Source organism: Montipora capricornis, chromosome 4, assembly GCF_036669925.1.
Source record: "Montipora capricornis isolate CH-2021 chromosome 4, ASM3666992v2, whole genome shotgun sequence".
NCBI classification, from domain to species: domain Eukaryota; kingdom Metazoa; phylum Cnidaria; class Anthozoa; order Scleractinia; family Acroporidae; genus Montipora; species Montipora capricornis.
The window spans coordinates 55,461,961-55,479,284 of NC_090886.1; the positions used below are offsets into that span (position 1 = coordinate 55,461,961).

At 41.2% G+C, this 17,324-nt stretch overlaps 1 protein-coding gene across 1 annotated transcript; it reads right to left on the reverse strand.

The window, feature by feature from the left end:
* Positions 1–1,495: 1,495 nt before the first annotated feature.
* LOC138047557 (uncharacterized) lies at positions 1,496–15,958 on the reverse strand. Its single transcript, XM_068894459.1, has 3 exons — positions 15,858–15,958; positions 8,636–9,664; positions 1,496–7,744 (listed from the first exon to the last, which is right to left on the reverse strand). Exons 2-3 carry the CDS (start codon positions 9,648–9,650, stop codon positions 2,619–2,621), a joined length of 6,141 nt encoding a protein of 2,046 aa, XP_068750560.1. The 5' UTR covers positions 9,651–9,664; positions 15,858–15,958; the 3' UTR covers positions 1,496–2,618.
* Between the last annotated feature and the right edge of the window lie 1,366 nt (positions 15,959–17,324).

Sequence of the window (17,324 nt, forward strand, 5' to 3'; positions counted from 1 at the left end):
TCTTGTAAGTGCTCCAGGAGTGATTGCTCAGATGAGCAAACTTTGGTTTTTATCTGGTCCAGTTGGTGTAAGATGAGCTTAATGGAGTCCTCCGTCGACGATGCCTTGTTCTTCAAGATTTTAAGTTCGGATGACAGTTTCGAATTTAGACTTGCAATCTGCTTGCCTAGCTTTTGTAACTCTGCACCGATTTCAGATCTGACCTCTTCGATTCTTCTTTCGCAGGAAAGTTTGGCTTCCTTTGTTAGATTCTTGCATTTGTGTTCTAAATCCCGCACCTCAATAACGTTCTCGTTTAATGCGACCGAGTTCATCGAGACCTGACTTTCTATTTTGTTGTTAAATTCGCGTTGAGCTTTCATGAAGGCTTCAAACTCTTCGTAACGGTCATCATGTGCAGATTTCAAACTTAACAATGGATCGGAATCAGCAACTATCACCTCCGTATCTTCTGCGCTAGATTTTGATATCTCTGAGGCAACTTGATCTTGTTCTTTAAATACGCTTCCATTTTTAATAATATCCATAAGCTTGCTTGAGTATTCGTCTCTTAATGGGCCTTGTACTTGTAGCGTATTCGTACTTGGATAGAAGTTGACCGTTACGGTTTCGAATTTTAAAATCTCGCTGCTTCCTTTAGATTCAACATTTAACAGACTCTCTGTCTTTCCTTCTTCTAATTCAGCTATCCAAAAGTCTTTCAGTGCGTTTAGATCACCATTCCATTTGAACTGCTTCTTGTTTGATTTAAAATTTAAATTTTCACAGAGATTCATTAGCGCCGTGCTTGCCGCCATGCTTGCAAGCATGGAGGCGCAACGTAGCGGGAGGCGCGGTGGCCTCATGGTTAGTGCGCTCGACTCCGGATCGAGTAGTCCAGGTTCGGGTCCTGGCCGGGGATATTGATTTGTGTTCTTGGGCAAGAGACTCTTACTCTCACGGTGCCTCTCTCCACCCAAGTATATAAATGGGTACCGGCGAATTTAATGCTGGGGGTAACCCGCGATGGACTAGCATCCCATCCAGGGGGGAGTAGAAATACTCCTAGTCGCTTCATGCTACAGTAAAAGCGCCGGCCTGATGGGCCTTCTAGGCTCGTAGCAGACTTTATATAAACGTAGCTCGGAAATGTTACTGGTGTTGTAAAGAATTTTCGAAACTCCTAAGTCACAATTATTTCCAGCGCAAAAGGATGTAGTAAGAAACCACCGAAAAACTGATCGATTTTATGAATTATCTGATATAAACGAAAAACAAAACTCTTCTTTAGTGAAAAGTTGATTTTTTTTTCTACTCAACAATAAGAATTTTGGTTTTGCCTCTGTTCGAAGCGTTCTTCCAATATAAAATAGGGTGCTTCGTTTTCGATTTTGAATTTGAGTGCTTCGTTTTCGATCTTTTGGGTGCTTCGTACTTCGTTCTTTGTTTTCGAGTGCTTCGTTTTCGACCTTTTAATTTTTATTTTCATTGCTTGATAATGACTTAAGTTAAGTTGAAACGTCGCAATTTAAACTGTTTTACGTTTTTTTGCCATGTTTAATATTTTATCGCGATGTTTTATAGTGAAGTTACATACAAATCTCTTCTAATTAAGATGCTATAGTGGAAATAAAAGATGGAAAGGAATTCATATCTCGTTATGCTAACTTTGTCATAATATTACAACCATGTAGGTGAATCAGTGATGTATCAAATTGCAATTTCCGATTGCCTCTTGGAAGGCCGAGTGAAGGCCAACGTGGCCCGCTCTGGTTACTTTGTCTTTCGTGCGACCTGACTTCCGGTGACACGACTTGTATTAACCAAGACGGGTCAACTCTGCCCGACTCGGATCGTCTATGATATAGACGATCCGATTCAGGTTGGTTGTATTAGACATGGATGCTTGTGGTCTCCCAGAATTCACACACTTTCTGGTTAAACACCATTCGATTATTTTCATTTTGGCCTTTTCACCTTTTCTATTCTGTTTCTTGTTTTTCTTTTTTTTTTTTTTGAGGATTTGAAAACGATTTAGGAAAGTTTACAAAGTCTTTTGTGTTTTCTGACACAGTTTCGTCTTCTTAATTTATTTTTTATTGAGCTGCTGAATCTTTTTTGGTCATTTTAGTGATAACCACTTATTTAGAACTGCCTCCAATTGAATCACAGTTGTGAAGTTTTTCGCCCCGTAATTAAGGGCGTCAATACGTCAAAAGCCCCAAATATATATCCAATTTTTGTTCGAAATCCCCGCGATATCGCAGAGATAAATTGCTGCTCGTTTACAACCGCAATTTAAAATGTAGCTTGAGTTGGAGAAAACTTGAATCACTCAAAATTGGATTGGGTTTTTTTAGTATAAATATGCCCATTTCTTTTTTATAGGAGGCTTTTGGGTCGATGTGGTAGTCGTGTATTTGGAAGTTAACCTGCATGCGTGTATATATGTACCTCAATGTTTCCGGTTACGATAGTCCATGCGCTAGTTACAATCGAACGATAAAAAAAAATTAAACTTTTACAGCCTTTTACAGTTGGGGCTAGGTATTTAATACCCCAGGAAATCATAGATTTAAAATTTATATAAAAGTTATATATACCAGTAGCCTAAAGACATACATTTGAAAGCAATCTCGTCAGTTATCGCTTTTGTACATAGATGCATTGTACCTTTCTCTTACTTGCTGAAGTATCTGTCCCATCTTGTCAGAAAGAAGCGCAACACGAGTTTTTGGTTCTAACCCAACGTTAAGAACGTTTAAATAATCATACTTTTGGTAAAGCCCTAAGGAAACCTTAACAAGAAATTCGAATGGCCATGAACCAATTTGGAAGCCTAATTGATCAACTGGCCATTTCAGTCGCCCATTTATAAAGGGTGGATAATTGTGGTATAGCATGGCAAATTCCACGTTGGTATTGTTTCTTAAAAAATACAAGTGACGAAAGTGGAAAGCAGTCTCAAATGATGAACAAATGTAACCTAAATACCAGATTGGAATACTTTTTTCATACCGTGCAATGAGTCGCCTCAGTTGTCTGTCATCCACGAAATACGGTCGATAAGTACCAGACACCATCTTAATACAAGCAAAATTCTCAAATACCTCTTTGTGCCACATCCTCATCAAATAATACAATTTGACTGGTAGAATGGATAAAATGGCTTGATAAGAGTGATTCCAGAATCTACTGCTCACTAAGACTTTAGATTTACATTCATTTAGTAAAAGGCTTGCAGTTTTCAATAAGAAATGTTCACTTTTTGCTTTAGACTGACACAACTTAATGTCTTCTAAGGCGAAGGACACGACTTGAACAAAGCTACGTCTTCGGTTTACTAATTCTAGCTGACGCAGAAGCTCTTCCTGAATGATCCCCACCGACGAAGGAAAACCAACCTGGAAACCTTGCTCTTTAAGGCTGTGAAGGCTGCAATAAACTGAATTGTTCTTCCAGTACTCAAATGTAGATGGAAGTCCAACAACGAAACTGCGGACGTCAGGCCTTAGTTTGACATCAATGATTTTAGGAATCCAACCGTACAACCTGTTATAGATAGTGATAAGTTCAGAATCTCTACTTGGAAATGACATTTTGCCTCCATGACTTTCGATTATCCTTACAACTTCTTTCCATGGATTAAAATCTCCTTTTGGGACTTGAGAGCTGAATACTTTCGCCAAGTAAAGGGGGGTAATCCCATCGCTGTTAGAACAATTCACGTCAATTTGATGCTGTCCCTTATCTTTAAGGATCGCTTGTATAAACTTTACTAGCCCACGAGACGATGCTAAATGATAGAGAGTCAGCTCGGGTTTATTGTAGTCACAAACAATCTGAAAACCGCGAGTTTTCATCGCATGGTGAAGAAGCTCAATCGCTACTGTAGAGGCCATGTCCTTTTCTAACACTGTCTCATTTCCGAAAAGGGTTGGCCATATATTACCCCCGGAATGGAGAGCAGCCAGCGTAAGTGCATCATATCCTTGTGGAGTCACTAAGGAAAGGTTTGCACCGTGTTTAATGAGGCTACGAACAGCCACTATATTGGCCCCTTGTGCAGCCCTGTGAAGGGGTGTAAATCCTTCGGCATCCAGGCAAGAGTCTATGACTTTGTACTTTAGTCTATGGCTCTCAATAGCCGTAATAAAAGGACTCTTCTTCGATGAGCACATTTTATGGTCACAGATAGCGCGTTGGAAGAAGTTATCATCTTCTACCTTCGGCGGCAAATAGCAGAGCAAATGAAGCTCAGATAACTTAAATGGCTTGCCACATTTTATTTTAACCGACTTATTCATGTGTTTAAAGGGAAAGCTAGCCCAGTCGCCACCATTAAGGAGAAAAGCTATGAGCGGTGTCCTTCCTTGATTATCCTTGCAATTGGTACTGGCACCTTTCAGCACTAAAAGTTGAGCAATGTATGGTTGGTTGTTTGCAAAAGCATGTTGTAACAAGCTTGTGTCATTACGACTGCATTTTTTGAAGGAAGCACCAGATGAGAGAAGAAGGTGGACGACCATCTCATGATCACGTAACTGCAATTTTAGCTGATCAAAACTCTCGCCATGAATGAAGTTAATAGGTTTAGATTGTACTGTGGAATTTTCCACCGCTATTTCCAGTGGTGTTTTACCAAGTTTATCACGTATTTGAAATTTTGCTTTTCTTTGCAGGAGAACATTGACGGCATCAGCCAAACCATTTTTAGCTGCCAGATGCAATGATGATCGACCATCTTCGTCAACCGCATCTACGTCGGAACCATGCAAAATCAAATCGATAAATGTATCTAACCATCTATAATGTTCTGTGTTTTTAAGAAGGTTGTCGTCTTCATAAAAACGAGCTAGACGGCCTCTCCGGTCAATCTTTAATAGATGAAGGGCACCTCCGGCACTAGTCTCATTCCAGATTATTTCCCGATCAAGTTGGCTTGGATGTACGTAAAGAATTGAATAATGCAGTGGCGAGAGGCCGTTTTTATCAACTGCCGTAATGTTTGCTCCATGGTACAGAAGTAGGTGGATGACCTCAACGGCAGCACATGCTGCAGCGCTGTGGAGTGGTGTCGATCCGTTGGAACTCCTACTGTTGATATCAGCATTTTCATGCATGAGAAGATTTACAAAGTCTCTTTGATTATGACAAGCTGCCAGATGAAGAGGTGTCGCTCCGAAGCAGTCTCTAGCTTCCTTATCTGCCCCTCTAAGTATGAGATAAAGTCCGATTTTCCAGTACCCATACCGAGCAGCTAGATGAAGAGGGGTGTATCCACAATGACAGATATCTCCGTGGTATTCCATAGCTTCGTCATGATTCAATGTCAATGATACCTTCTCACTGTCTTCTCGCACACTTTGCCAGTGATTGCATGTTTTATGTATCATTGTGTGGTCTTTCATGAGCAGTAACTTTACTATTTCACTGTTATTTTTACGCACGGCTTCATGTAAGGGAGTCCTTCCTGTATAATCCGTACACGCCAATGCTCCTGTGCCCTTAGAGAGTAGTTCCTTGATTACCGCTATTTGGCCTGTCGAGACAGCTGTTTGTAGGGCAGTTTCGCAAAAAATTAAATGTTTGTCGTCAAAAAGCTCCCCAAACTCGACACTGGTGTTTACCTCTCGTTCAAGGCAGCCGTCCTTTAGATATCTGAGTTCCGTTTCATCGCTGAGGCAAGTTTTATTTACACGAAATAAAGGTTTCAATTTGGCTCCGCTTTGCAAACGGTGTTTTGTTTGCAGCCAGTAGAAAGAGCCATCGCATCTCATGCATCGATCTTGCACACCCATTTGCAAAAGGTACCTTACAACTTCCAACCTGTTGTTTGCTGCTGCATGATGAAGAGCTGTTTGATCTGGAACTGCACCTGCTTCGTGTAACGCTTTGACAACTCCCAAATGTCCTTGCTCAGCGGCTATCTGAAGCGCCGTCAGATGAACACCGTCAACTGTCGAAATGAAAGCCCCGTTGTCAAGAAGAAAGGAAACTACTTCCAAATGTCCTCCATGAGCTGCTGCGTGAAGCATTGTGGACGACAAAAGTTTTGATTTCGAATAAAGAACTGGAAAGGACATAGGATCGTTTTTCCCACACTGATTTGATACGGTATCTTCTATAGTATCTTGCACTTCGTAAATGGATACTAGTGACTTGGTCTTACGGTTCACTCTGGCTCCTCTTTTCACCATTAACGCCAGATTGTGTACAAGACCATGCTCTGCTGCCAGAAATGCTGGTGTTATTCCACGATTATCGACGCAATCAATACAGCTAAAATGACGTAATAACAGCTCCAAAACATCTGTGCTATTGATTGTAGCTGCAAGGTGTAACAAAGTCCTGTTACTTTCGGGGTCTGAAGAATTGACAACCTGAGAAGGAAATCTGAGAAATTCGTTAACATAGGCTTCCTTCCAGCCACCGTAAGCAATGTGCTGTGCCAAGGTAAGAATGTACTTTGTCAATGCAGTCTTGTCCCCACCAGCAATTAAGCTAAAGTAGAATTCGCAAAACACTTCGTGCCCTCTTTTTTTGCTAACGTAAAATGGACTATTTCTATTTCTTTCGCTTGTAAGCCACTCCGTTAACGACAAATGATACAACGTCACCGAGTCATTCTTTCCATATCTCAGAAAGTGACCCAATTCTTTTATTCTATCTCTAAAATCATAGTCTTCATCCAGATGTACCTCCCTCATTCTCAGAATGTCGTAAATTTCCTTAAGCGACATGGGATGAAATGTTGCCACCAGTAATTCTAGCACTCGTCGAATAGGTTGGAACTGCTCCGGCCGATTATACAGTCGTTCAAAGTAGCTGTTGTATAATTCTCCCAGCGTTTCGGGTAGCACATATGGATCTCCTTTTCCTGCCTTGGACGTCTCCCAGTGATGAAGCATTTCCTTTACAAACAAGAAATTTCCCTGACTTTTGCTCAACAGGGCATGAATCAACTTTGCCGTGTTTTCTATGCTGTTGTCGCCAAACCAGCTCTTTATTTGGTAAAGCAAAGGACCCTCTTGATAAATCTTTGTGGTCAAGAAGAGTTCGATATCTTCCATGTTTCGATTGTCTTCGGGATCAATGATTAGCTTCGTTATACTGTTTGAATTTAACGAAACACTTGACTCGTTGCGAGAGGTCATCACCAGCTTCAGCCACGACGGAAATCTAGGCATTTTGTTGTTGAGCAAATACACGATACTGTGACTTGTTTCACTTTGAGTGAGGCATTCGTCTAGGGCGTCAATGACGATATACCAGTTCTCTTTCGGTTCATTCGTCAAACTTCTTAAAGGTGTTAATATTGCTTGTTCGAAGCACCCAACAGGATCTTGAATGGTGACACAGTCAGTGTTCAGTGAACGCTGAATGAAGGAACTATTAGTGACGATGTAGCCATACTCTGGTAATCTACTAGCTATCATTTGCGCCAAGTTGCGAACAAACTTCCCTGCGTTCTGTGTATTTTTATCCGAATGTTTGCAGAGGTGGTATCCTAATACATGGTCGTGAATGGTTCGACTTGACGTCCGGGAACACACCAGCTGGGCTGACAGGGCAGACTTTCCAGCACCCGGGTCACCGATCACTAAAACACCAGGCACATGCTGGAATGCAGGGTTGAACGCATTCTCTACCTCCTGAAACAACCATCGACGGCCGATAAAATTCTCTCGAGCAACAGCCAAGTAATCCGTCAAGTTAAACTCTTTCGTGTCGAATGGAACAATGTTTTCTTCGACGGGGCATCCTGAAATATAGTGATATTAAATTGCACTCTTTGAAGTGCCTATCACCCCTAGTCAGTTTGTCTTTTTCTGAAAAGTAGACATAGTAAACTAGCAATAACAAAGACAATAACGGGATTGGAAGGTATCTGTGATTTTTAAAACGCAATCGAAATCAAGGTTTTTGAAGTTAAAGCCGCGCACGAAGAAGACTGGCACTAGTGACAGTTGTGACGTCAACCCGGTATATCCACGACAAACAAACAACTAAAAGCGATTCAGTGCGAAATCCTGAGGTCTTCACAATTCTAGCTGACAAAATGTCTGAAAGTCAATCTGACTCCGAGACAAGCGATTAATCTGATGATGAGAGAGGATGAGATAAGGGGTTGACTTCACAAGCTAGTTAGTTCCCAGTCTTTCGATTGCTCCCTTCTGAATTAAAAATGACGGAAAATGAGCCATTTCGGGGGATTTTATCCTCTGATAAAAAGAAGGCAAAGGACAGAATAAGATTTATTTCTTTTTATAATGTCTTTGGTGGACTTAAATTAACGGAATTCATTGTTACTGGGTAAGGGTGATAGGTACTTTAATATCGGCATCCGTTTTAACTGGATGAGCTATAAGTTGGGACAGATAGATAGGATAAACTTAGGTAAGTGGAAGAAAGGTTACCAGGAGCGAGAGCCTAGCCGAGCTTGGGAGCAGCATTATATCCCGACACTTCACAAAAAGGCGGACGTTTAAATGTTGAGGCGAATAGTGAGTGGGAGGAAATGTCATCGATGGATGCGGTAGCAGGATGCTCTTACCGCTGCCTCGCCTCACTACCTCTCATTTGATACGAAAACGGGGTGGAAAACAGTTCAAACTCTCGAATGTCAAAAAATAATAACATTGTATAAGCTTACCATCCTTGTATGATTTGTGATCCAAAATGCCAGGGAAACAAAAAAGGAGCACTAGTATCAGCCAGTTGGTAATCGATTTTCGTCGCATGCCTTTGGCACTTCCGGCCAAGAAATTTATGAAGGCAAGCACTTGTATTAACACAACACTTGATACAGACACCGAAGCACTTTTCTCGACCTTAATCTTCTCTAAGGCTTTTTGCAAATTACGTAGTCGCCCTTCCACGCAACTTCGTTGTTTCTTATTTTTCTTGGACTCCTTTTTCAGCGTCTTCAACTCACTTTGAAGGCTCGTCACATCATTGCGAATCGCTTCCTCGTAGTGAGAGAGAACTTCAGCTTTGAATATGTGCACATCGGATAAAGACTTAAGGGTCACAATATCTTGTATAGCTCTCTGAGCGCCAGCATCTCCAGCCAGTTCTGGATCTTGGAGAAGTTTCTCAATTGTTTCGAATGCAGCCTTCTTTTCCGCTTCGGACAACTCCAACTTCGGTACGTGAGCCCATTTGGTGTTTCGGATGTCCCGAACATCTTTTATAAGTGGCCGCTGAACATTGAAGTGATTGCACCACAACATTAAGTTAAGAATACCAGTGATTTCCATATCCTCGACGCTCTCCATGATGGTGTGCGCCCCAATATCAGGGAGGAAAAGCTTGGCTATCTCCCATGGTCCAATATTTGGGTCTAGCCATTTGGTGGAGTCACTTTGCTTCCAATTAGGCCTGTTGCCGAGGTGAACCGCTTGAAGGATTTTTGCCCAGGCACAGTTGGTCATGTCATGATACTGGTTCTTTTTCCTTCTTGGATCAAAGACGCAGGTGCAGGGTCCAGCAGGCGGGGCTGCAGTAGCAGCTGTCACATTCTTATAGAAAGTTTCCACTTCTTGCTTAATGAATAGTCGAAGGCCTTGACAGAGGACTGATGTTAAGGCACGTCCCAGAGAAAGCCAATTTCCTTCTTCTTGGGAGGTCAGTTGCACGAATACCTTAGAGCTGCTCGTGGACGCCATGGCTATGTAACACACTTTTTGAAAGAAAGAAAAAAAAATTAAGTCACTTTATTTGAGTGTCAATGTATTCAACACACAAAGTGCTAACCAAATACAACAGGAATTTGGAAATGTTGGTTTTTGGGGAGGAGGAAAAGCCAAAGTACTCGGAGAAAAAGTTCTCGGAACAAGGACGAGAACTAACAACAAACTCAACCCACAAGACTGGAAATCGAACCCCCACCACGGCCGGGTGGAAGGCGAGTGCTCTCACCACTACGCCATCCCTACTCGAATCCCTACTCCCAATGAAAACTTGGCGAAGGGACGGTGTGGGAGCAGGTAGAGGCTGGCCGGGAACCGTTATGAGCCTAAGATTATAAATTGAGTGGAATGCATAACATCATATCGACTAAGATTTCGGATTGGTATTGAAGGGGATTAACAAGCAACGTAAATGAATCTTACTCAGGGCAACTGCATTTCTCAATAATCGCATCCACAAAACCGATTCTTTGCTGACAAAATTAGTTCTCTACCGCTCAGGATGGGTGGTGGCTTACACACATGCTCATTGGTTTAAGAACAGTGAGATGGTAGACGCTTTGAAACTACTTCGTCTGGTATGTAATTTCTTTGTAACAAGATACTCTATTTTATCCCGAAATGATGCCGATCCTTAAAATGAAACCTAGATTGCCTGGCATTAAACTATACCCCCAAATTATTGCCAAACGTTTCCAAGCTGATCCTAATGTAGTTAGCTTTGGAACAATAAAAATGGCGCTCTTTGCAGTTCTGAATTTCATACTTGCTTTGGATATCATCGCGCCAAGGTTCCTTTAACCTGCGATCAAGCGTACTTTTCTTGAGACAACGCGCTAAAAAGTACGCCTGATACAATTTCTTAACGAGTCGTCTGCCGCCCACCTGTCAAGAGTGATGTTATCATGTGTCGTGCTATAAATGTGAGCCAATCAGATTTTACCGGAAATTACCTGCACGCTGCGATTCAAGTAAAGACGCGACAAAAACAAAATAGTACTCTGGCTTTGATTTCTGCAATCAAAGCTATTTCTGCAAATCCTGCTTGACAGTTGGTGCGGTTTCTCTGTTCAAACCATCAAGGAACAAAGAATTTCGAGATAAAATGGCAGAAAAAGCCCGAATTCTTCATGTCATCTTCAGGCGCAATCAACAGTACAATAAACTTTATTTAAACTCGAATATTTGAGATGCCAATAAAAGATGCTACTAGTAGTAATCGAAGATTAGGAGTGCGTTCTCCGCCTGTGATAATCGCTGTCTGTTGCTGAAATCATTACTGTGAACGGCTGAAGTTTTACAGACATATAACATACCGACAAAGTCTACTATTGTTCTGTGGATTTTGATTTCCTCGCTTTAATGCGATTTCATGATATGACCTTTGATGACACGTTGCGTGACGGCTCCAGTTTCGGTAAACTCGCAAATTCATGTTATTAAAGCGTCTCATTTTCACTTTTACTGGTAATGTTTAAGCATAAAGGCTAATTTTTAAAAAGAATACTTGTGTTACATCTAGTACTCCGGGTATTCTGAGCTGGAAGCACAAATATCAGCAAACATCTGTAACATTTGCTCTCGCGTTTCCGTTTATCCGTGGTTTATGTTAACAAACTCCCGGACAAACTCTGTGCGACTGGCAATAATTATTTTTTCCGCTGATGAATAAAAATAAGTCAGCATTTACATTGCTGTTCCTTAGTTCTGGCTTACTCTTATAATTCTTGGCTTCAGAGTACTCTTCCATCGATTCAATTTCGACCTTCGCTGGATACAGACTGAACTATTTGTGGCAACTGGAACTAGAACTATGTATTGAAGTCAACAAATGTAATCAAAATATAGCCAATGAAATATGACTGTTCCCACGCGTACGGTTAACATCCCTAATAACAAAGAGGGCAAAATTACTGAATGTTGATTGGTCAATGAAGAGGGTATTTTTTCTTAATTTTGCTTGAGAAGAGGGCAAAATTACTCGCTCACGATTGGTCGAGCGCCAAAAATTCTCGCTCCTGATTGGCTGAACGTACGTCTTCCACATTCAGTGGGTTTCTTCTGTTTGAGCAAAACAACTTCGTCTTCATCGAAGTTTGTCTTTTAATTCGCGCTGCATTCGCCGAAAAGGCATAAAGATTAAGAACTAGCTTTAAAAGATGATCTGGAATTTGAATTCTCGAGTGACAAGAAGAAGGGCAAAAGATTTTTTTCATGAAAAGCTTAAACTTGGATCGACTTACATGGCGCCCGGCGTAGCGGGATTGTGTGGTCTGTGTGGTTGCAAAACAAAATGATTCCTTTCGTCAAGGGCTTTCAGTTTACCACGACATCTTGCAGCTCAACAAAAAAGGTCACAGAACAATTTGCCATTGACGGGAGGAACAAGTAGCTCAAATTTGGTGGATTTCTTTGGACAAACCGTTTGCTATGTTTACGGATGCGTATTTGCAAGTGGTAAAAACCTCTACAGCACAGGTGAATAAAATTAATTGAAGCTTAACATTTGGTTTAATCGTTCTTACAGTTGTTCACGAATGAAACTCGTATTTTCCTCTCAAGTGGATGTAAATAACAATCATCTATACTCGTTTTGGACGCAAAGAACAAGTTGACTTGCTTGTCTGTTTGTTAGTTGTTTTGCTTCCGAGCGAACGAGTGTTTCCGCTTAGCTGTCTGTTTTTCGAGGTGCCTCAACAGTGTTAAGAAAATTTTGCCCTCTTTGTTATTAACAAGTAATCGCAATGGGTCCTCGTAAAATTAAGGATTAATATCACTTGTGTTTTCAGAAGTTGCTGAAATTGCCCTCGTCGCTGCGCGACTCGGGCAATTTCAGCAACTTCTGAAAACACGCGTGATATTAATCCTTAATTTTACTCGGCCCCATGCGATTACCTATACAAAGCCAAGGTGATTCAAAGTCGTGTTCGTGAACAGAATAAATAATGTTGTCCCAGCTATGTAACAAAAGCACGTCATCTCACATCCTGACCCAGCAGGCCACGCTCGGTCCAGAAGAAAAACTTCTAGAAACAAGCAATCGCGAACAAATTGTCTCGTATACACGTGCTTTGCGATGATGTAATTTGTTTTCGCCCGACCAAAAACTCTCACTCCAGGCAGCATTGGGACTGCATTCTCTTTTTTGTCGAATGCAATCGGAATTAAAAACCAGTTCAAAGAAAACTCCAAAAAGTCGAAAACAACGAAAGAAGCCACAAAAGAGAGCAAGCATGACGTGACAGATGGACTCGAAAACGAGGCCTAAAGCCCCTGCAAAAACCTAGAGGGGCGGCCAATTTGCAGTCCACAAAAAATCTCGATTTCTCGCGCCTGCTGCCTGCGAAACCAAATTAGGATGCGTTCTCTCGTTCCTCGATAACGCAATAAAAATAGATATGAGGAAAATGGACTTTGAGAAATTCTAGTTTTTCAGCAGCAGCTACTCAGCTATCATTTTGTTAGAAGTGTGTTCAGATTGTTCAGCGATTCCGTAAACAGTGTCGAATTTCTCTGTCAAGCTCGGCTGATTCCCCGAATGTGGCAGCCCTAAAGTTCTATTCGGTTCTTTTTGGATTCGCAACTTGTTGCTTCCGAATATATTCCAAAAGACGTGCCACAACTACAAACGTTTTCGAGTTGGTGGAAGAAGAACGATGCATTTTCTTCAAGAATGTTCGGGCCTGTATTAATAACACTATTGCGAAATCCCGTAGGAAGTACAACTGTAATGTCTTCCTTTACTCAAACCATTCTTCGGATGCATTCTCTCCGCTCTTCCTTTAAAGGTTTTTGAAAAAAATCTGAAGTCGAAGCAACAGCAGCTGTAAACAGAGCCTAAACATCACTCGTGTTGAAATCCTTCTTGGCGGCCATAATTTCATCAGCTGTTAACCGATTTACAAGAAGTCTGATTTGCAATTCTGTAACCAATCGGAGCGAGGCTCCAAAAGCTCTATTGTTTTTCGGCCAATCAGAGTAAAGTCCAGATTCTGGACTTCGAGCAGACGACTCGTTGAGAAATTGTATCAGGCGTACCTTTTCGCACCATGTCTAAGGAAAAGTACGCCTGATCGCAGGTTAAGGTTTCTTTGGTATCTTGGACAAAGCACGGATATACATCTCTGCTAATTCCTAGTCATGATCCACCTCTGCTAATTCCTGGTCTGCTAATTCCTGGTCACGATCCACCCTTCCTGGTCATGATCCACAATTTTTAATGGAAACGTGTGTCTGAGATGATCTGTGTTCTATTGTTCGCCTTGAAACACGTCCAATTAGACTTGAAGTAAGTGCATCCTTTTTCTCCTCGCTTCGCGGAGGATTTCTTGAGAAAGTTGAGTGGTATTGTGTGACGGTAGTTTTCTTTAACAATTTGTGATTCCTTAAATTGTATTTAAATCGGAAATTAATGGTTTATCGTCAGAACCGACTGACAAGTTGATTAGGTGTTCATACATCGGTAAAAGTATGTTTATGCCGCGTTAACCGGTCGGCGTCTTGTTCTAAAAATGATTCATTGTGTTAGGATGTTATTTTTGCAAAAGTTCTGTTCGTTGTCAGATAGTTGAGGTGTGTGAGAAGAAAGGTTGAAGACGAGCGACATCAGTAAAATAAAAGTTGAAGTTTGCGAAGAACGGCCTGTTGAGTCTTGGCATTCGCGAAAGATTAGTGGTACGATTGTCGCGATCACTTCAGATTTAAATGGAAACATTTGTCTCCTGTGTTTACGATCGTCTGCGATAAGACCGACGCAGACAGCTTCCGATGGTCGCAGACCTTTGCAGATCATATGGAAACCAGGCTTTGAAATTACTTTGGGGTGGGAATGGAAAAATGTGGGACTTCGAATCATTTTGGAGTTGGCGATCATTCGGACATTGCGATCATTTCAGGGAGAGTACTTCACAGTATGATTCTCCGATCTCGGGTTCTCATGAAGCAAAGAGAAATTCGTGAAGGAAAAAAACGAAAAGTGAGAAGGAAATCGAAAAAATAAAAAATGAAAGGAAACAGATTACTTGGGGGAGGGGAGGGGGGAGGAGGGGGAGGGGAAGACACTGGCACCTGTGGCGATACCATCTGCAACTATAGGAAGCATACAGAAACTTGTGAGGACGTCTACATCCCGAACCTCTGTGCGGCTGCTGGATGGCAAGATGATTTTTTAGCCTAAGTTAAAAGCAGGCCTTCGAGACGTTCTTCTTCTTATAAAGGAGGCGGCCTCTGAGGACAGCGTCGAGACCTTGATTGCGATTCGTCTGACGAGTCTAGCAATTCTGAAACATTTATACCTCAACGGAAGCGTGGTATAGCAGCAAAATTCCCTCTAAGGGAACTGGTTTTTTTTCAGTCTCATGCTGAGCTTCATGCAATATGAACGTGCAAATAAATTGACTGGTAACTAGAGAGAATAAGAAAAAAATAGTAAGATAAATAGCAGTGAAAAGTGACAGTGCCAGAGTTTTTCACTGCCAACGTTTTCGTTTAACGTTGGTTTAAGGTCGCGTATTAATAAAGTTTCCTTTATTTTACAACGCAAATTAGAGCTACCATTTGCCAAAACTTGAAAATGAGTGGTCCCATTTTACGTTGTGACCTGTTTTTACTGCGTGATCTGCAAATTAGCAGAAGTTTGACTGATCCCATGGAGTGCTTTGAAATGATCTTTTTTACGGTCACGTAAGGTCACGTAAGCGACGTTTCGTTTTACCAATGTAAAACTCATTGCAGTCCCAACAAGATGCCTTATAAACAACCTTGGATTTTTGTGATTTGCACAAACGATCTTTATCAGGGAAAAAAGACTTTATGCCTTATAAATGTATGTTGTAGCATACGAAACGTCAAGTCAAAAGTAAAATGCGCTTTATCGTTATGTTTGTAACCGCTGTTTGTTTTATGTTTTTGATTACATTAATTATTATTTTCCCCACTTAATACACGTTTAAAATGTCACGTTTTGTGGATTCATTTTTACCAAATACATCTGGCAATTTGGAAGACCACTTCTCCCGGTAGACATAAAGCTATGTAGCCTGACACAGTATTCCGTTTAGCGTACAGTTGGGGGCCATCAGAGCTGAGATTATTATCATTTGCCATTTTGCTGCTTCGATATATCTGCTAAGGCTCAGGCGCACAGCATAACTAAACTGTAGCTCTTGATAAAGGTTGCCCTACCTTGCGATAATCGAAGACTTTCTCGGTTATCTTCACTGCATTTACTAGGAAAGGCACGTTAAGGTACGAGATGTGGCGGATGGTGAAGGCGGAAATGAGATGCAAATTGTACTAGGTACGAGTCCTAATCGGATTGTGGAAGGGAGGGAAGGGAGGATAAGAGAGTGAACTTCCGGGTGGAGGCTGCCCGTGCTATGGCGCGTATTTCGTATCAAAATTCAACTTTTCGCTAGTTTTACAAGTTTGACATTCGCCTTTTAAACTGGACGTTCGATTTGTTCATTTCGACATTCGTTTTAATCGCTTCGGCATTCGTTTTTCAAGGTGGACATTTGTTTTACATAAACAGCATTCGTTTTTTTAACTCGACATTGTTTTTACATAAAACAGCATTCGTTTGTGAAGTTTAAAGTTCGACATTCGTTTTACACAATGTTTTTTTTTCAATTCTTCGACATCGTCCGTTCAACATTCGTTTTAGCGACGTTCGTTTTGGCGACATTCGTTTTGTTTTTTGTGCAATGCACTGTGGGATTTGAAGATTTTCCGCCAGACACTGGCTTGAGCGCCCAAAGGAAATGGCGACCGTAAGGGAGGCTTTTTTTTCAAGAGTCCAGTCTTTAATCACTCTAGTAACATTGATGACGGAAACATTGACAACAAGTTGACCCGTGGAAATTTCCTGTACCACCATGCCATTCGCCTTGCTTCAGTCAGCATGGTGGAGGATGCTACGATAGCTAAGTTACGAGCTGTCGTCGATTTGCACAGAGAAGTCGATGAGTCAAACAAAACTTTCCTTTTCAACCCGGAGTTGAGTACACTGGTGCTTTGTGTCACTAAAGACCAGTTATCTTATCTTGTAGATAATGGATGTAAGGCGACGGATATGGCTTGCATGCTAGGCATCTCAGCATTGCGAGTAAACTTTTCCAGGGCTTCGGTATCCTCATCAGCTCATTTTAATATCATCATTTTAATATCATAGGCGTAACAGAAACAAGAATAAATAGCTCGTCTGAAAACTTGGATTTTAACCCTTCAATTTTGCATTATAATTTTGAACACATGCCATCGCCTCTTTCAGCTGGAGGTGTAGGCATGTATATTGATGAAAGATTTCAATACCAAACAAGGCGCTTTTTGTTGAATTAAATCTTCCCAAAAATGCAAATATAATATGTGGAGTATTGTATAGGCAGCATAATTCCCCTGAGCGTTTCCAGGAATATTTTGATTCGACAGTGGAAAAACTTAGTGCCAATGGAAAACAGATTATTCTAATGGGAGACTTTAACATAAATCTTCTCCATTACCATACTAATACTCACGCCCAAAATTGTATTCTGTCTTTACAAAGCCTGACTCCGACAATTGACAAGCCAACAAGAGTTAACAACAACTCTTACTCATTAATTGATAACATCCTTATTAACAATCTAGGATATAGTATCTGTAGTGGTAACA

Bases quoted from the DNA above. Each gene is read 5' to 3' on its own strand.
- LOC138047557 (XM_068894459.1), bottom strand. From the start codon at position 9,650: ATGGCGTCCACGAGCAGCTCTAAGGTATTCGTGCAACTGACCTCCCAA. The intron at 7,745-8,635 runs GTAAGCTTATAC...ACTATATTTCAG, and splicing joins TCACAAATCATACAAGGATG to GATGCCCCGTCGAAGAAAAC.